Genomic DNA, 21452 nt, shown 5'->3' on the forward strand with positions numbered 1-21452 from the left:
TTCTCATATTCCAAGAGCGATGTTTCTGACAAAGGGTGAAGAATTGCTGTTTTCTAGGTAAAAATTTATCCATTTAATACTTATCATTGGTTAGTTTTTGATCTTTATTTATTTTTGACAATTTACAATCTTAATTCATGGTTCTAAGGGAGGTAACTCTATTTTACTAAGAATTGTAAAGACAAAAAATTATTTTTTAAAAACTATTTTATTTAATGTAACAAAGTATTGTAACATTAATAAAAAAAAAATGTAAAATCCGGTATTGTGGCGTTAATAAAAAAAAAGAAAAGAAAGATCCTTTCCCCCTTAATTGTAATTTTTTATAAACATGTGAGTAATTGTAAGAAAAATGTTGTTGCTTTTTTAACTACTTTAGTAAAATACAGTTACCTCCCTTAAAACAATGAGTTAAAATTCCGAATTGCCCTTTTCTTTTAGCTCTTTACATCAAATGGATTCACGCCTTGTCTGTGGCGATTTCCATGAAAATAAATAAATAAATAAATAAATAAATAAATAGGGGCAGCCAGAGTAATACAAAACGAAAGGAGTTATTTCCCTTTAAAGAAAAACGGCGAAAATAAATAATAGAATTTAAAAAAAAAACATAGAAATAATTTTTATCTTTTTCTTTTTGGGAGGGGATGGAGGGTGATAACGCATTCACGAAATTTGCTTGACAAACACACTCAGTTTGAAGCGAAATAATATTCGCGATAACACACGCATAAAAATTTCTCTTTAAACAATTATCAAAAAAAGTAGGCGTGTCATCGTGACACTTTAAGTAGCGTTTAATGCTGCTGTTGGTATTTTTGTTTATGAAAAGGAAATAAAAAAATATATAAAAAGGCCAAAGTATCACCGGATAGAAACAGGCGATTAAGCGCGTAGACATCATCGTTACACGTTATGGCTTCTCGAAACAAATCAGCTCCTAAAAAACCCCGACTTCGAGGGACCGAACCGCAATTGCCGCATTGGTTACCACTTGTGTTTGTGCCTATCGGTATTACCCTCTTACTGGTGAATATTATTTTTATTTAATATATATATATATATATATATATATATATATATATATATATATATATATATATATATATTGTTTTTATTAACAATTCTTGCATTCGTAAAGAAAGGCCCCCTTAATAGACACCAGCTCCACAACCACTGTCAAGCGGTAAATTCAATATATATATATATATATATATATATATATATATAAACCGGGTATGTTTGACAATAGACAAAAAGTGTCCCAAACCAAATATATAACAAATAAATGTTACCAAAGGCAAGATCAGTTACTCTTTTATCTGTCTGGATAAGGTTTTATGCTGTTTTAACTTATTTTTAAAGCGTGAAACGCAAGTGGCGCTGAGCGCTTAAGTTAAAACAAAAACAAAGATGACGACATGAAGCTGCAACCTTTAGCGTCTCAGGAATTGTAAAACAAACACAAAATCTTCATGATGTATGTACCCGTCAAAGAACGAACATGTCATGTTTCAAAAAATCACGTAAATTGATCAAATAGTTTTATTTTTAACGAAGGAAAATTAAAATTTATGAGAAAGCAAAAATAGATTGTCTGTCTTGCGTCGCCTACTTGAAAAAAAAAGGGGGGCAGATAAGTCCATAATAATTCAAATTTCCGAGATCAGCCTTGTAATTCTTTAAATCGTTTAAAGATGGTTATCAAAACTACTTGATCAATTTATGTGATTTTTGGCATATGACGTTTCTGTTCCATGACGGATACGTGCAAAACTGCATCATAAATATTTTTCTGTATTTTTTTTTTTTAAACTAGGTTGAATTTTAAATAAGAACTGTATTTTAGTAAATAAGTAAATGAGTTACATTGTTGTCGATGAACAACTTCCGCCCCTCCCCCCAAAAGAGAATCGTAGCAACAACAACAAAATTAGAATTTAGAATGTGAGATCAAGTTCGCTTATAAATTTAAGGTAAAATCGTCACCGATTTCAATTCTAGAACCGGGTAGTGTTTAAAGTAGATTTTTTTTATATATATATTTATTATGAGAAAAATTCTGTGCATTGTGTGTGTGTGTGTGTGTGTGTGTGTGTGTGTGTGTGTGTGTGTGTGTGTGTGTGTGTAGAATGGGTTTCATGGTAAAAAGTTAATCATAAAAATAAAATATTCTAATTTTTAGGCGATTACATACGGCTTTACGATTTTTGAGAGAAGAGGACTTGTTACTTAGATTTAGAGGTTGATGGTAGAAAAGGTAGGAAGATTTTTTGGAGGGATGGTCACTCAGACTTAGGATTAATTATAGGGTTCAGGGAGAGTTTTTTTTATCATTGACTATTTTTTCTTAAACGGTTTTAAAAATGTACTTTTTAGTTTTTTTGTTTTTTTTTTTTGCTAAAATAATGACTATGTTTTTTAAGGATGAAAAGTCATTTCTTTTCTAACTTTTCAGACTGACCCCTTCTTATGCTGTTCCTAGCGACGTGTAGTTTATTTTGCTGAAGTCTTTGGAAAGTCCCAAGAACAGCGTTAACAATTAATAAATGTGTAGTCGAATTGACGAATGAAAAAATAAATAAAAACACAAGCGCTAACTCAACAACGGAAATTTCATAATGAAAGCGAGAAAACATGTTAAAGTACAAAATATATTTATACATCAAGAATTTTTCAGGAATATAAAATATACTTTGAAAAATCAAAGTTTGTGGAGAAGTTTTAAAGTTCATGAATAAGAAATAGACAAAGTTAATTTCAAAGTTTCGTTGTATGTGTGTGTGTGTGTGACCTCTGCGGTCTCTACCAAATTACTCAGACATTTTCTGGTCTAAACATTTAAAATTTTACATAAAGGGTATTCAGAGATAGGGCAAGCTTTTTAATTGGTTTAGGTCGAAAATTTGAGCTATCAATGTATAAATGTATATATGTATGTTTGCATGTCTGCCTAAAACTTTCAACAGAGGCAACGGATTTTCACAAGTATCGGTTTTAAGCTCGACCCTTCAGATGAAAAATTGGCTAAAAACATTAATTTCTTCACCCTCGACTGGGCACTTTTCTACAGGGAGGGGTAACTTTTTTCACCGATATTTTCGAAAATCATCCCCTCTTTTCGATTGTCTAGCCTTAATTTAAACATAAGTCACTTCTAGGTGTTATCTATTCACTGAAAATCAAGGGATTTTAGCAAGCTTCATTCCAATCTTCTGTGATGGATGTCTGGAGAGTGGACGCAGGCGTTGCGATATCCAGGAATAACTCTGTTTATCAAGCCACTGTTTTATAGGCTTGGAGAATTTTGCACTAGATTACTACATTCACGTATACGTGTTACTTTTGGAGATTTGAAAATATTTTTTATTGATTGAAAATATTTTTTATTGATTTAACACATTCATGTTAAAATTTGGTAGCTTTAGGAAGTAACGAAGAGGGTATATTGAAACTGGCCGGAGAAAGAAAGAAAGTAAACAATTAAGATGATTGTGTTTTTGCATTCATCTGAATCACATTTCGATGTAACAATCCGATGATAAAAGATGTGAAAAGGAAAGAAGAAGGAAGAGTAATCTCAACGAACATAGAAGGAAAAGAGGTAGTTTATTATGCTCATTCGTCTCGTATCGCACATTGATTTTAAATCTACCACCCCCTCACCCAACAAAATGCACGCACACACAAATATGTAGAATTTATCTTCTTGAAAAACCGGCAATAAACGTTTTAAAAGTTTAAACCTTAAAAATATTTGAGACTTGCATATAAATTTAATCTAAAAGATAGAAGTAAAATTTATACTGAAATTTTTGTAAATAAAAAATAAACTAGTTTTTAAGATAAATTTTTGTTATAGTTAAGTAAGTTAATATTTTTGTTATAGTTAAGTAAGTTAATATTTTTGTTATAGTTAAGTAAGTTAATATTTTTGTTATAGTTAAGTAAGTTAATATTTTTGTTATAGTTAAGTAAGTTAATATTTTTGTTATAGTTAAGTAAGTTAATATTTTTGTTATAGTTAAGTAAGTTAATATTTTTGTTATAGTTAAGTAAGTTAATATTTTTGTTATAGTTAAGTAAGTTAATATTTTTGTTATAGTTAAGTAAGTTAATATTTTTGTTATAGTTAAGTAAGTTAATATTTTTGTTATAGTTAAGTAAGTTAATATTTTTTTATAGTTAAGTAAGTTAATATTTTTGTTATAGTTAAGTAAGTTAATATTTTTGTTATAGTTAAGTAAGTTAATATTTTTGTTATAGTTAAGTAAGTTAATATTTTTGTTATAGTTAAGTAAGTTAATAATAGGAGTTTGGTAGGCAAAATTTGTTAAACAAAAATATATATGTATACATAAATATATATAGAAACAATTTTGTATTTACTATAAACTTTTTACGCAAATATTATGTAAGTATAAATCATGTAGAATATCTGCATGAATATAATTACACGTAATAGTTAACTAAAGATGATTATCCCATTAGAAAACTGAACCAACTAATAGGGAATTAATTAAAATGAATGTTTAAAAGAATATGCAAATTAGCTAGATCTTTTGCTAGTGAATGCAATTCCACAACCCATACATGAGAAAATTGTATTTTCTTTTAAAATAAATAGAAAAGAGCGTTGAGTTCGGCTGTGTTTTCATTTTGCTGCTGTTCAGAGACCGGCTGCCGGTCCCTGTGGGGCGGGTGAGCCTTGTTTTTATTTTTCTGCCTCCCCGCGAGGCCATTGACTGTCTTGTTTACGAATTATTTCAGGTTGTCTCTTTTTCCGACTCGACCGGTCTGCGTCTGAGGTGGTTGTTCGAAGTCATATCCAACGGAAACTTCAGCCGGGCCAACCGGGAAGAAGACGCAGAGGAGGAGGGTAACTTGGCCGGGCTCCGGTAGTGCAGACATGTCTAGCCCGGGGTCCGGTTCCCAGAAGGGGCTTCAGCCACCTCTGAGCACAGGATTAGGCCTTGGAAAAAAAAAAATTCTACCGCCACGTGGTCCGAGTTCCGACCCCCCGCCTAGCCCAGTTTCTGGCGTTCGTGTCCCCGACACGCCCGCCGGTTCAGGCCCAGTAGACAGACCACTAGGATGGATTAGTGTTGACCCCCGCACAAAACTCGGTGTTGTCCCCCGCACCGCTAATTTAGGGGAATCGTTTGCGTTAGGCAGCGACTCTCACGTAACTAGTCGTACTGCTGTTCCCGGCAGTAATAGTAGTAGCAGTAGATTTAGGCCAGCTGAAAGAGGTGTTCCGACTCGGTGGAATCACCCGAGGAAGAGGGCTTTAACTGTCAGCCCTCCCGCCCATGGGAGAACGGACCCCCTAGGGTCGGGAATTAAACCAGCAACCTCTGGAGATATCTCAATATGGAGAAGCACCGAGTCGGAACAGACGTTTTCGAACGGGTTGCCAGACGACAGGGAAGAGGCCATTAACATGTTAACGCTTTTAGACGAACAGTTGAACGCCGCGAAGCAAGCCGACATAGAATTTAGTAGCAGCGACAGTAGCGCTGATGAATGCAACAGACAAGAACTGCTACTACGACAAGCGAGAAAGTCGCGTCAACGAGAAAGAAAGGGGGCTGCTCAGACTGAAAGAGAGAATGGGGCAGCTAGTGCCACAGCCACAAAAGAACCGGCACTGACCCCTAAACCGTCGTCCCCAAGGGAGAAGCCGGAAGAGTGGCCGACGTTGCCAGGGAGTTCACAAACAATAGACTCGTCCGGTTCTATTATTGCCCCGGGACAGAAATCACCGCTGTTAACAGTGTCACAAACGATAATATCAACACCGCAGACGGCCGCGGTGGCAGTGGTAAAAGACTGGGGCCCCCAGTCGCAACTAACTCCCGGGGATTACCGCCGGTTATTCGATACAAAATATAAGGATTTGACCGACGGAAATGTTATTAGAGTAGAACCGAAAACTATGAAAGAACTTTCAAAGAGAATAATATCGTTAGTCTCCATAGACACAAAGAAACGAGCGCTAACCGGTGTGCCGAAAGACGACATGGCGAAAATTCTGGGGGAATTAAATATCCCCGCAACCTATATCTGCCGTAGAAGCTATGCAGTGTGGGATTTACTACTGCCCAAAGAGGAAGACGCCGCCAATATTTTCAAATCGGAACACACGTGGCGACATATTCGACTTAAGCCGGAATATTTAAGTAAGACGCGGACGAACGTGTCTATTTTGGGAGTCCCCTGTATTCTCGGCCCTGAGCAATTAGGGGCCTTTATGAGTCAATATGGGGACGTAGAGTCCGTCATTCCTGTCCGTGGTCTCCGTAACCTTATGGTAGGGGACTACAACCTAAAAATGCGTGTTGACAAGGAAGGATTACAAAACATCCCCCCCATGCTCAGGTGCGACATATGGTCGATGAGCATTATAGTAGAAGGTCGCAGGCCCCACTGTTGGAATTGTCAACAGCAGGGCCATATGGCACGGGAATGTCTGAAAAGAAACCCACAGACAGTAGTAGTAGTAGCAAAGCCGGCGGCAGTGGTACCAGCAGCCCCTGAGAAGCTAACCGGAGGGGGCAAAGAAGCAACAACGTCGGACGGCTGGACTACAGTGGTAAAGAAGAATGGCAGAACCACCAAGACCCCCTCCACAAGAGAGCAGCCCCCTGAGGTACAAGGTCAGCCGGTTCCCACAGTGTCGTCAACGGTCTCTTCCACCAACGTTACCACTAAAGAAGTTGTTAGCGGCCAGAAAAGAATGCATCCGGTCTCCTCGTCTGACTCAGAAGGGGAGCACGATAAGGAAACGGCTACTGTGATAGAGTACCAAGTGCCGAAAAAGGAAACTAAAAAGAAGGCGAGAAAAAACAAGGAGGCAGGGTCCCGTTCCCCGTCCCCTATGAATGTAGAGAAGACTGTCTCTACGGTGCAGCCACCCAAAACCCCTACCCTAACCTCATCGGCTGAACCAAAATCCCCATCCCTTTTCGATACCCCCCCAACCGGTGCCCGCTCGTTGTCCCAGGAGAAGCCGGCGACAAAAACCAACAGCGGTAGAAGAGCCGCCTCTGTATCTCCTGTAAGGAGTGAAAAGACGAAAAAGCTCCCCTACCTTCCTGGAGACCGGATTTGCGAAGTAGACCCCCTTCACGCTGACACGTATATAACGCAGCGCCATAGGGGCCTGATTAAGCCGCTTAGAGAAATGAAAATAATCGACGGGAAAAGTGTTACCAACCCTAAAAACTTCCCAGACGCCCCCCTAGTCATGACCTTTGTGCGCCATACAAAAACTGGACGCACGAAGGCCATGTGGAATATGATCGACGACGCCAGGGGGGCGATTCCAGATTTAAAGTTGGTGGAAGAGAGGCATGACTCCCTCGATCAGCTGGCGCCGAGATGCGAAGGTAGGGTTCCTATTTACGTCCACCCTTGTTTGTATAGGGCCCTTAAATTAACGTTTCCCCTGGATGTCGGAGGTATTGCGCGAGACGGACGAGTAACGTCCGAGTTGCTTTCGGGCAACCTCGCCCAGTCCTGCGGCACCCTTTCTAGCAAAGACTTTAGGTCGGTGGTTGCGGATATCTAGACACAATGGCCACGTCCTTGAGCTTGTGTAGTTTGAACGTTAGGGGCATGAGGTGCCGAAGCAAAGCCGCTAGGGTACTGAGGGACCTCATGTCGATGAATATAGATGTGGCTGCGTTACAGGAGACTCACTACGATTGCGTTGACGATCATCGGGTGCTGGAGGGGCATTATGATGTCTTTTCAACATACGGTGATAGTCAAAGTAGGGGGGTTTCTTTGTTAGTTAGGCGCACCCTTTCTGCAACGGTTAGCGTTGTTCACGCGGATGCTGATGGTAGACTGATCGTGGCCGATGTTGCCGTGGCAAATAGAGCGTTTCGAGTCGTCGTGGTGTATGCGCCCAATTGCGTACGGGAGCGGGTTTCCTTTTTCCGGCGGTTGGAGGTGTTTCTCGGGGGTTCGGAACGGTTAATACTAGTGGGTGATTGGAATGCCATCCTTGACCCCAGGGCAGATAAGGTGGGCGGGACTAGCGGGACGGATGGGTGTGAAACCAGTTTGTCGGACCTGATGGCTAGATGCGATCTGGTAGACAGGTATCGGGTGGATCACCCGGGGCGGGAGACGTGGACGTGGCTCTCTAGCAGGCCTTCCGCTTCAAGTACTTACTTGGATCGGTTGTTAGTTAGAAGAGGCAACATAGAATACATATCTTGTCCCACGTTCCACTGGTTAGGCCACTCTGACCACAAACTACTTGTGGCCAGGTTAGACTTAGATAGCAACCCCAAGTTAGCTGGGTACTGGAAGTTAAATACCTCCCTACTGGAGATAGGTGACTTTCGGGAAAGGCTAACTAAACACATACAGAAGGGATTAGTGGGGGCGGTTACCGGGAGTAAGTGGTGGGTAAACGCCAAATCTAGCATTAGAGACTTCTCTGTCAAATATGGCCAACGCCTCGCGCTAGATAGGGCCAAGGCAGAGAAGCGTCTAGAGGATAGACTATCCCGGGCGGTGGCTGGGGGGGATTCCCTAGAAATAGGGTTAGCTAAGGCGGATCTGAGTCGTTTGGCTAGCGAGCGATATCAGGGCCAGGTAGTTAGGGCTAGAATTAAAAAGATGCCCAACGAAGCTGTGAATGTTGACAAAGCCGAACGAGTCTATTCGCTCGGGCGCAAATCGGATAACTACATTCGTAAAATTCAGAGCCCGGAAGGGGACTCCTTAGTGTCGGCTCGGGGGATTTGCGAGCGGTTTCGAGTGCACTTTGAAGATCTCTTTGCGCAGCTGTCCAGGCTCCGCGTCCAGGAGTTTGGCAACTATTTGGCTGGCTCGCCCCGCCTGGAGGCGGCCCGAGCGGCTGGTTGCGATGGTCGGGTTACAGAGTGTGAGGTCATAGCTGCTATGAAGCAGGTCGCCTATAACAGATCACCAGGACTGGATGGACTACCCTACGAACTTTACTTGAGGATGTCACACATGTTTGTTCCGATTCTGACGGGTGTGTTTAACCACTGGTTTGACACGGGATCTATCCCGAGTCAGGTTACCAAAGGAGTGGTCACACTTCTGAAGAAGAACGACACACATGTTGGGGGGATAGATGATTTTAGGCCAATCACGTTGCTGAATACGGATTTAAAAATCCTGGCCCGAGTGCTGGCGAATCGTTTGCAGATTGTTATCGCTGACTTGGTCGAACCGGATCAGAATTACGCTGTGAAGGGAAGATCAATTCAAAATAATTTGCATTTGATACGTACAGTCATAGAAAATTTAGAAGACGACACTGAAGCCGCGCTGATTAATTTGGATCAGTCCAAGGCGTTTGATAGGGTGGATCATCGTTTCCTGATGGCTGTTTTAGAGACCGCCGGATTTGGATCCGGCTTCTGCAGATGGATTTCCATTTTGTATGCTCGGCCGACGGCAGTTGTGCAGGTCAACGGGGTGCGGTCGGCGCCGTTCGCGGTTTCTCGGTCGGTGCGACAGGGGTGTCCATTGTCGCCCTTGCTGTATGTCCTCGCGCTGGAACCATTCCTTAGGAAAGTGAGGACCAGGGTGGCTGGACCGGCCCTGCGCGGAATTGCTCTTCCTGGCGGTGCGCGAGCCAGGGTTTCCGCGTTTGCCGATGATGTCACTGTATTTGTTTCGAGCGTCGTTGATATTATTACGGTGATTAAGGCTCTCAAGCGTTATGAACAAGTTACAGGGGCTGTAGTCAATCTCAGCAAATCCGTTGGCCTGAGGTTGGCCGCTTGGCGGGGCTCGAATGCTTTGCCTGGCGCATTTGTCTGGACGGATGGCCCGGTCCGTATTCTGGGTGTTTGGTTTGGACCCGGTCTATGTCTAGATAAGAACTGGTCGGAAGTACAGAGCAAGGTCGAAGCGTCTGTCAGGGTTTGGCTTCGAAGGGGATTGTCCCTTAAAGGTAGGGCGGAGGCATGCGCCACTTATGTGTTTCCGCTGATCCTTTACCGATTGGCTGTACTTCCTCTGCCTGCGGTCCGCATGGCGGCCTTAACGCGTGCGCTTTTCTTACTGTTGTGGAATGAGCGACGGCCGCTTGTCCGTAGACAGGTCTGCACTCAACGTCTTGAAGATGGGGGCCTGGGGATGCCTGACCTGGCTAGCCACAAAAATGCCGAAAGGTTGGCGTTCCTGGGTAGAACTCTGATTGAGGTGTCTGATTGGGGTCCCGCGGTCGGTGCAGCTTTTCCCGACCTTATCCCCAATCATTTAATTGAATGCCAAAGAAGGCCGAGAGGGCAATCAAGATTCTTCAACGAATGCCGAAATGCGCTTAGAGCGATGCCAGGGTCCTTGGACCTTGCACAGCCTAGAAGGGCATTATATCGGGGATTAGTGGTGGGGACCGCTTCGGACCCGCTTGGGGAGCGGCTGCAGCTGTCGGAGGGGGAGGTTCGCTCTCTGTGGAATTGGGCGCCAGGCCGGGGATACCTTAACAATTCCGAATTTTCCCTGACCTGGCGATTGGTTAGAAACGCTCTACCCCTCAATGACATATTGTTTAGAATTGGTATGGTATTTAGTCCCTTTTGTCCACGGTGCGACGAAGATAGCTTAGAAACCGTAGAACATGCTTTTTATACTTGTTCCAAGCTCCGTGAATTCTGGGAGTATGTCAGTGAGGTCACGGCTCGCATCGTCCCCGATCAGGTGACGATCCTGGATTTAGCATCCGTTGTCTACAACGCAGATCCCTTGTGGCCTAGGGAGGAACGAATGGTGTTCCTAGCGACCTTGGCCGTAGCTAGACTGGTAGTGTGGGTTTCACGCATAGAGATAGGGCGTGGGGGGGAGCCACCTTCTCATCGGGATCTGATTTTGTATTTTAAACACCAACTTAAAATCAAAATCAGATGCGATAGAAGGAGGTTATCTCGCTCACAGTTTAGTAGGAGGTGGATTCACACCGCTAGTTTATGTGCGTTTGTACGAAACAAGCTTGAGTACGTGTTCCCTGCCTAGGCATGGCACACGCCGACCGTAAAAGCAACCCCCAGACCAGATCAAGATAATCCCGTAGTGGATCAGTCCCTTAGCTAGTTGGTATAAATGAGTTCCATGTCCCCAATTTTTATTTTTAGGTGTTAGGATACCTCCAAAGAAGCCCAGTCCTGATAATTTATTTTAGTCCCAACCCGTCCCGATGTTATTTTTCTTGGAGGTCACCGAATATCCCTTCCCCCCCCCCCTTTATTTTGTCCGTAGCTGTGCCTACTCCCTCTTAGGAAGTGCTCCCTTGTTTTCGGCCGATACCGGAAAACAGGAAGCATTTCAAAATCAAATAGGTAAGGGTGGGTCAATACTAACACATTCACTGTTTAACGTTTTATTTGGTTCATTTATTTTTTATTACTGTTATTTTTCTTTATTTTGGGGTGTTTTTAAGGCTCTCATTATCCCCGCCCATCATCCGCATATATCATACACATCACAATTTCATCCGCATATATCATACACATCGCAATTTCCATTTTGTCATTATTTCATTGTAAATATAAAGTCAAAAAAAAAAAAAAAAAAAAGGAAAAAAAAACAAAAAAAAAAAAAACATTGTATATAATTTTATTGTTAAAAAAAAAAAAAAAAAAAAAAAATTGTACATATTGTCATCTGGGGCTTTAAGTAGATCCAACTCCTAGAGTGAATGCGGTATTGTGGTGATTGCAACTAGTGATAGGGAATAGACAAGTGGACGACCCCCGACACCCATCTTCCCCCCCACACCCTTTTTGGCCTCATGCCACATTTAAAAAGAATTAGTTGCCTGTTTTATATAATTTTAACCCTAAAATTCTGTAAAATTTGTGATTTTTCTTCTTAAATAAATATTTAAAATAAATAGAAAAGAGGGTTTTTAATATGAATATCAATACACACAAAAGAAAAACTGATTTATAGGAGTATAGAGGATAAAGAAGGCTTTAAAATAGTCAAAATTTCAGCTGTGCTATTAAAAAAGTGCTCAGCTGAAGTAGCTCCAATTCTCTCCAAACTCTACAACAAATGCCTTAATGAATCTTGCTTTCTGGGCTGTTGGAAAACTGCTTTTGTGGTACCAGTTTACAAGAATTTTGGTAACAGAACTGACTCATTAAATTATCGCCCTATTAGCCTCCTCCCACTTTTTGACAAAATATTTGAGACCTTAATTAACCGTGCTCTAGTCCATCATCTTACAGATGCTAAACTTCTGACTGACCAACAATATGGATTTAGACAAGTCCGTTCCACAGCAGACATCCTAACTGTAATCTCTGAACGTATATACCATTCACTGGACAAAGCGGAGGAGGGCAGAGCGGTAGCTCTAGATATATCTAAGGCTTTTGACAGGGTATGGCATGAGAGTCTCCTCAGGAAAATTAGATCATACTGTATCACTGGTAGAATACTTAACATAATTAAATCCTTCTTAGATTAGAGAAAAATCCAGGTTGTCCTCGACGGTCGTACATCTAAACAATATTATATAAATGTGGGAGTGCCTCAGGGGTCTATCCTTGGACCTCTATTGTTCCTAATACTCATAAATGACCTCTCCGACAAAATTGCCTCTGAGATGGGTATATATGCTGATGACACTACACTCTATAACAGGCACGACAGGAAAACTAATGAACACATGTCTAAAGAAATGGCAAAAACACTTGAAAATGACCTCCAATCTGTAATGGAATGGGGACAAAAATGGATGGTCACATTCAATGCTGCCAAGTGTTGGTTTCCTTCAATAATTACAAGAAACCGTCTTTGCCACAAATAGCAATGGGCAGTGACTCTTTATCTGAGAGTACATCTTTTAAACTCCTTGGCCTAACGTTCACAGGAAACATGAGTTGGAACAATTACATTGAAAGCATTGCCAGAGCTGCTGCGAAAAAGGTAGGCTCACTCTACTGTGCTAGAAAACTACTAACACCCGAAAGTATCCTGTACCTCTATAAAGCCACCATTCGCCCATGTATGGAGTATTGCTGTCACATTTGGCTGGTGCATCTGCTACTAGTCTCTCGCTCCTAGACAAGGTTCAAAAGAGAGTCGCCAATCTGATAGGCCCTGAACTGGTATCTAAGCTTCAGCCTTTGTCCCATCAATGAAACGTTGCATCCTTCTGCCTGTTCTACAAGTATTTTAATGGTGAATGCTCTGGCGAACTGCAGACACTTGTGCCCCACGACGTAGACACCCTCGACAAACCCGACAGCCAGCTAAATCCCACCCCCACACAGTAGAGATCCCTAGATGTAAAAGATCTTTCTACTCCAGTACTTTCTTCCCCAGAACCACTAGCCTCTGGAATTCCATTCCAGGTCCCTGCTTTCCCAACTGTACTGACATGCAGAAGTTCAAGTGTAACATGAACCGACATCTTGCTGCCCATATCCCTACATAGTACCCCAATAGTTTTTGCCCTTGATAGTAGCCTCCTACACCAAAGTGCCAATTTGCCTTGTTTGGAGTGAAAATGTAATAAAAAAAATTTTTTAAATTTTGATAATCTGCATAATTTTGCATATTTTAACCATGATTTAAATAATGGTGAAATAAAAGTTTAAAAAAGATATAACCAACTTGCAACAATTCGCATTGTTCCTACAAAATTTCAAATTCCTATATCTCATGATTTAAAAGTAGTCAGTTGACCCACAGATGACTTTGATATTAATGTAGGATTTATATTGTTGCCTTTTAATTTTAAAATCTTTTTTTGTTTTTTCTTTTTGAAAGCTGTCGTTGTTCCTTCCGACTGCAATTCCTTATGGATATCTGGGTCCCCTTGGTGTCTTCATCAAATATCTTATTGTTCATCAGCCAAATATTCTCATTGGACTGTAAGTACATTCTTTTTCTTTTTTTTTTTTTTTAAACTAGCTAAAGTACCCATCTACTATGAGTTTCTCAAATTTTTCTGCAATTTAAAGTGCGATTATGAAAATCCTCCTAGTATTAGGGGCACATTTAATGCTTATCTATGGAACAATGCAATACTTGTCAAGTTGGAGATTTGGAGGAATGTTCTGGAAAGTAAAAGTCTGAAAATGAATGTTACCAATATCAAAATGATGATCAATGATTCTTGTGTTGGAAAGTCCCTAGAAAGAGTAAAGTTTCCCTTATAGGTTTGTGGAAAGGGAGTCAGATTCAATTAAGTTTTGTAGTACTTGAATGCACAAAAAATGCAGTGGAAACAGGCAGTTTAAGAAATAACAAGTTTGCGTGCAACAAGTGTAAAGACAATGGAGGTAGATGGAAAAATCAAATATGGAGAAAGTAAATTTATATACATATTTTTCGTTCACCCCTAACAAGGCATATCGCCAGTTGGACGTAAGGGGCTACTATTTGGGACCATACCTAAGAAAGATTAACAAGATGTTGGTTTACGTTACATTTAAACTTCTGCATATCAGCACAGCTAAGGAAGCAGGTAGCAGGAAGGGAATTCCAAAGTCTAGCTGTACGCGAGAAGAAACTAATTAGAATAGAATGCTTTCTGGCATTTAGGGACCTCAATAGTGAAGGGGTGGGATTTTATTGCTAAGCGGGTTTGTCGGGGATATGTACGTTGGCGGCAGGTGGGGGGGGAACACAAGTGCAAAATATGGAAAAGCTATTGAGATTGTTCCTGTTGTGTTTGTAAGAATGATCTCATTTGTTGCTGGTTGTGAAAATTAGCAAGTGTTCTTCATATGAGCATGAAACTAAAAAAATGAAAACTTTACAAGAACGATAGTGTAAATAGCAGGATTTGTTAACCGGCATTGCCCAGTGGAAACCTGCCCTGCCTACCTTCACAAAAAAATAAACTACAGTTGTTGTTGGTAGCCACTGCTAAACCTGAACAATTGCGGATACTGGCGGCCGTGGGCGAAATGTAATAATCTGGCTTTAACTGCAAGTACTATTTGAATCTAAGAAAAGCAATTAAAGGAATGCATAAATCAATATGAATTAATAAAATTACAAAAAATAATCCATTAGAAAAATAATAGAAAGTAAAAACAGAAATTTTAGATTCTCACTGTATATGAACTGTTTAGAGTGATCGAAATCAGTGGTAACAGTCCTAGCTGTTTCTATTTGTTGTTCCAGTCTTCCTCTCTTTTCAACTCTTCCACCAATAGTATTAAATTAAATTAAATTTCAGTTTAGTTCCACCAATAGTATTAAATTAAATTCCAGTCTTAGTTTAATATGTAAAACAATTACGACTTTTTTCATTGCACTTCTTTGAGTATTGTCATGTTAAGAACGGCTTTCGGAATAGACACCACCAACCTCTCCATCTTAATGGTGTTCAGAATAGATATCCCCAACATCCCCATGTGAAGATCGACTGTCAGAGTAAACCGCCTTTTTTGAGGGGGGGGGGAGTAATAATTCTCCCAAATTTAACGATGATAATCGTTGTCAGCATACCCACTCACAAATGGTAAAAAACAATTGGGGTTGGCAGTGTCGGTAGAAGAGAAGTAGATTTGTTTATCACACGTGCATATAAACATAGCAGCCAGTGATCTCTAAAAGTACTTGTCTCTGCAAAATTAGAATGAGATTTTCTTAATCAGCATAGTTGAAAACCAATAAAAGATGTCATTCTAAAGAAAATTGTGGAGGTGGACTATATGTAGCTTTAACTACCATTACAGACACATTCAGCCGTGATATTAAAATGCTACATTCCATCTGACAGTAAAGAAGTCAAAGTACTTCTCTAATTGTTTCTCAAATTGTCCTGAACTTTAAAGACCCCAATCATTAGAGGAAGGTTTTGAAGATTCCCATACAATGCAGATCTAAAACTAATATCAATTATAACACATGGCCCCTGGTGTGGCATTGATCAATTTTTAATCTAAATATTGGACCCTGAATTTAGGACCCATTATGTGTATCAGAAACAACAGAGATGGTGTGTAGTATTTAATAAGTGTTTTTTTTTTCTAGTAAGACTTTTGGTACTTCTGCATTTACTAACCCTTATTTCCATGATGCTGCCTAGGCATATCCCAACAGCTTATGTAAACTGACAGAATATGCCGAGCACTGATCAAATTTTACAACACTAGGAAAAAAAAAAACAAGTATCTGATAATAATTGCAGCAAAGAAAAATAGAAGTATAATAAATAAAAAATATCACATTAAACTACTGTAAGTTTCATGAATGATGTTTTTTTTAAATAAAAATATTTTTTGTCGTAAGAAAAGTTTTCAAAAACATGGGATTTTTTTCTTTTTGTTATCTATTTCTTTTTTCTATTTAGGTTAGGGGGGTATTTTCTTAGGAATATTTTCAGCCAACTGAAGGGCAACCACCGATGGCAAAGAGGAATATTCTCTCCACGTGATTCCTGGTAACCTTTGTCATTGAGTTTACGAAATGAAGACTGTAGTTCATCATTAGGTGTTGGAACCCTTCTGATTTTACTTGGTTGCAGGCTTTTCAACGGTCGGATACAACCAGTGAGATATCTACTGGAGTAGTAGAATGATCCCACCATTTTTCCAGTAGCCTTGGCAACAGATTTAATGCACATGTTCCATCTCAGATCAGGAGTAAAGGTTTACAAGATGTCCTGTGTGTTGAAAGCAAACCAGTGTTGATCGGAAGGCATCCTTTTTGTTTTGCTTATTTCGTGGGGTCCTTAATACCTAATTGATCCCTTATATTTTACATTTTATACATTTAGATGTACTCGGCATTAATTGCGTGAAAGATGTAAGTAAATATGTTATGGAGTCCATGACAGTAATAGTGCGGTTTACACGGTACTGAGTTGAACACAACTTGTTTGTGCCAAGAAGTGCAAAAGCGTCGACAAAGGCTATCGATGACATAAATCAAACCCAAGATTTCTGTTGACAGAGCATGCATCTGCATTGTGAGACAGGCCAGTGAGTATATTTTAGGTGTGAGTGAGTTAACGGGAATTACAGCCCCCCCCCACACACCCTAATATAAATAGAAATGCAGATGGGGATTTTTTAGTCAGTTAGTTGAGAGTTGAGTGTGAGTTCAACAAACACAGTTGTTGGATTTAACATTCTCGTGGAGCGATGAGAAGCAGCTATGTATGGAAGATGAATCAACAGAGAAATTTCCAACCTCCTTCTAAGGATAGGTAGAGAACAGGGGCATGCCATTCAACCATGAGACCATTTCCCTGAAATCCATGTGAACCTCTGTGTACTTCTGCTCTAAAATTTGACCACATAAACATTTCTATTTTTTTTTTTTAAATTTTAATAATTTTTAAATTATAAATAGAATTAAGTAAAACATACTCACTTTTCATATATGTCACGTATGAATGAAAACCCCACAATAATGTTGTATTTAAAAAAAAATTTTTTATGGAAGTCGCTTCAGACAAGGCATGTAGCTATTTGATGTACGGAGCTTAAAAAAAAAAACAAAAAAAAACCTAGCCAGTGATAAGTGTTAGAATGAATAGATTCAAACCCAGAAAACAGCAATTCTTCCCCCTTTTTCAAAACATCACCCAAAAAACCTTTCATGAACATATTTGTCATAGCGATTCTTTACAAAAAGTAGTCTCATAGTATAAACCCTATATCATTGAGGAATGGGGATAGGGACATGATCTCCATTACCATACTATACTATAACAGTATACCATACCATTACTATAACATGATTATTTTACAAGTCCAACATAAACAAGTTCTTGATGAGCCATCCTCCAAAATAAATTAACTCATCCAATTTTCATCATCACGGTGTTGTCTGACACCCATTAACCCTTATCCTTGAGGGTCATCCAGGCCTTAATAAACAGTGATTCTATTGTAAAATTGATATTAATTAAAATATTTTTTTTTTTTTTTCAGGAAATTAGAAAGCATTTAATTAAAATATATATTCAGTTTTTATTGGTTAATACTTAATTTTAACATTTAACTTTTTATTTTATTTTTATTTTCATTTTAAAGAATGTGGTTTTCAACGATTTGCCATGTTGGTGAGGCCGGTTATGTACTCTTTCTTTGCAGGTAAGGGTTCATTGCTATATACACTTCCTTTTATGTGATTCCAAAAAGTACTCAAATGATTTTGTGAAGGTGTTAAGTTTATTTCTTGCTGCCATCTTTGAAAAGCCCTCAAAACAAATTTTGCCATTAGATTGTTCATAAACTGATTCCAAAAAAATATTGGGAGGGGGGGTGCAACTTTGCTATAGTGTGTCTTTGAACATAATAAATTTCAGGTGAAAACATTATCACATACTTGCATATCATGCCAAAATTAGTATAAATTCTACAAATTATGAAAAATGGTCCAGTAGAAAAATAATTATAAATAAAAACAGAATTTTTAGAAGTTGTGATTTTTCACTGTAAATTAAACATTTAGAAGATCGAAATCAGGGGAAGATAACTGCATTTTACTGTTTAGACCTGACTACAATAAACGCACTTATTGAAAATGGACATGAACTCATTAAATTTGATAGATTTGATTGAGATAACTAACAATCAACAAAAACTTAGTGATTTTGCATTTTCTGTGAAAAAAGGTAGGTTTTTGCGTCTGCGAGCATAAGTTTTTGTGCAGAATAATGATTTATCTGTCCTTGCATAAAGTTGCTTTGTGTAGAATCCAATAACACTATCTTTCAGGTCGGCCATCTTGCTTCATCTCGATATTCTGCACGCTTTTTCCAAAAATTAGCTCTAGCAAATCTTCCACTTGAGAAGTTTTCATAATTTCCGGAACTTATACTAATTTCAACATGACATGTAAATATATAATAATGATTTCCCTGAAATGTCTTTGTTTGAAAATGCAGTCAGGTTGGACGACACACTATGAAGATATAAAATAATTAACAAAAACCACCTCCCTTTCTTATGTTAATATTATTATTTAGAAATCCATTCTTAATATGAAGAAGGGCAGGAAGCTTTGTTAACTATTCTGTACCATTTTCTTCCTCCTCTTTTTAATACTTTCTTTTTACTTTCCTTTTCTTTATTTACATCATCTACTTACTCCCATTTTCTTATAGTGCTGCTACTGCCGCATCTATTCCTACTATTCTTCTCCTCCCACCATTTCTTGCTTCATACACTCTTCCTCTTACCTAAAAACAAACAAGCTTATCAAAATTTTAGTATTATGATGATATTATATTACTTTTTTTTTTAATTATGTGCACCCCCAAACTTTTATTCATAATTTTTGTATTTTCTTTTTCAGAAGAGAGAAAGTGAATTTGTCGCATACACTGCAATGGTTTTTCCTTGTCTTGCTCTACGGAATATTCTGTCTTCGCTATTTCAAGCCAATCAGAGAGAAAAAAAATTAGCAGCAATGACCACAACGAAAGACTGCCATTATATGCACAGATATGAAAGAAATAGACACTCCGCAAAACTAACTCATGCATGATAAAAGCTTCCACCACTTTTGTTAATGGTTATCACTTGGGCCAAACAAAAAATAGTATTAAAAGTTTTAAACATTAATATTTTATACTAATTGACATTTTTTTCATCTCAGATATCAATATAGCTATCATATATCACCGTTTAAATATAATAGAAGCCAAATAATTATTAGAAATGTCAGAGGAGCTGAACGTAGACATTATCAGCATTAAATCACTGCAAACCTTGAGATTCCACTTTCCACTATTAATCAAATGATTGACCAATTCATCAAAGGGAAATAATTAATATTATCTCAACTAGGTTAATTAGGATCCTCTGATGGTAGCCTTCATTATTAATAATAATAATAACGGTGTCTATTTGCTTCTTTCATGCCTGTGCGTGTGTCGAGATATATATATATATATATATATATATATATATATATATATATAAAATGGCTATATGGTAAAAAAATGAAAATTGTTATAAAAATTTTACCTCAGCAACATGTTCTGCCAAAGTAAATGGCCTCATCTGAGTAAAATAAAAAATATATTTTCTATCACTCAAACGAAGCCATTTCTTTTAATAAAACATGCAAGATAAATTGTTCCTAAAATAAGCTAAAATTTAAAAAAAAAAAATGCAATAATATGGTGTTGATTTCTTTAATCTATGAGTGGAGAGCCTTCTCTTTTCTCGCAACCAATAGTACTCAACAAAAAAAAAAAAAATGCCAAACTAAACCCGTTATTTTTCTCATGCATTGTTATTATCAGTTCACATCCCATGCATACTGGACACCTTACTTAGTGGATATAAATGTTGGTTCAGAGATATCCTAAAGTTTAATTCTATTCCAAAGTGAGTTCAATCTCTGTTAACAGAAATAAGAAATTAATGGATAGGAGGTGTCTAAAAAAATATGGTAGAAAACCTATTGAAAACAGTCTTCTCCAGAAGATTATATAAAGTGTTTAATTTTGGAATTTCTGAAACATTACTCATTGCAGTCAAAGGCCTCTGACAAAAGACAGAGTATTTAATAGAAATGTGAATATAATTACAATGAGGATAACTGTCCAAATAATGGAAATAACAAAAACTCATGAATATCATTCACAAACCCAATTTTAAATAAACAATCTGTACGTTCCAGCCAGCGACTAAAATTCTGAAAACAATTCAATCTAATTCAGCGAATGACACAAAATTATCATAATTGGTGCTATCTTTAACAAACCTGGCAATCATAGAACTAAGATTCAATCACTGAGGCCGGATGTATTTCTGAAGTAAATTACTACTAAATCAATCATAAATAAAACCTTGTAAATGCTTCGAGGTGGGTTATCAAACATGAATTAGTTTTTGCTGCAGATTTTATATTTTAACTCAGATTCGCTCTACCAGCAACCCAAGCCTTTTTCAAAAGAAAAATATCTTGAATGCAACATTCTGCTACACACCATACAAACATTGCAAGCTCAATGGCTTGACAAAACACATTATATGTAACATGCACTTTCAGCTAATTAATAATTACTAAGAATAATTTTATGAAGTGGTTGTGTAGTAATATCTAGTAATTAATTAATTAGCAACTATATCTATCATTGACTTATTTCCATGACTAACTTATTCCATGACTAACTTACAAATGAACAATATTTGTTTTTAAATTTTAGGTGATTACAGCAGGAAGACCTGACATTTCTCAGGATTTAATGAAGATCACTGTTTTTTTTTTCGCTATGTTCATAACACCATATTTTGTTTTTACTGTTACCAGTCTTTCCTTTTTGCTCTCATAATATAATTGAAAGAAGCTGGAATGTTGAACACTTTTCTGAATTAGTGTCTTATATCAAGTTGACAAGAAAGTTCTTGCGGTTTAACTTTTAAATTCAGATAAACCTATCTCGGCTCAAACAAAAATTTATTGATCAATAAGCACCATCAGGATCAACATACTTTTGCCAATGCAAAACAAGTGTATTTATG

The 21452-nt window shown here is 38.4% G+C and overlaps 1 protein-coding gene across 1 annotated transcript; it reads left to right on the forward strand.

Moving 5' to 3' along the window:
* Window positions 1-777: 777 nt before the first annotated feature.
* Window positions 778-19530, forward strand: LOC145280061 (transmembrane protein 254-like). The gene is made up of 4 exons (XM_080131750.1): window positions 778-1029; window positions 13777-13880; window positions 18006-18065; window positions 19273-19530. The coding sequence occupies exons 1-4, from the start codon at window positions 916-918 to the stop codon at window positions 19379-19381; spliced, it is 387 nt and encodes a 128-aa protein (XP_079987876.1). The 5' UTR covers window positions 778-915; the 3' UTR covers window positions 19382-19530.
* The last annotated feature ends 1922 nt before the right edge of the window (window positions 19531-21452 follow it).

Source organism: Euprymna scolopes, chromosome 7 (genome assembly GCF_053919585.1).
Source record: "Euprymna scolopes isolate OS-2025 chromosome 7, ASM5391958v1, whole genome shotgun sequence".
In the NCBI taxonomy this organism is placed as follows: Eukaryota; Metazoa; Mollusca; class Cephalopoda; order Sepiida; family Sepiolidae; genus Euprymna; species Euprymna scolopes.

Excerpts from the sequence above, each read along its gene's own strand:
- LOC145280061 (XM_080131750.1), top strand. The coding sequence starts at position 916 with ATGGCTTCTCGAAACAAATCAGCTCCTAAAAAACCCCGACTTCGAGGG. Across the intron at positions 13,881-18,005 it reads CCAAATATTCTCATTGGACT|AATGTGGTTTTCAACGATTT; the intron begins GTAAGTACATTC and ends TTCATTTTAAAG. Across the intron at positions 18,066-19,272 it reads TATGTACTCTTTCTTTGCAG|AAGAGAGAAAGTGAATTTGT; the intron begins GTAAGGGTTCAT and ends TTTCTTTTTCAG.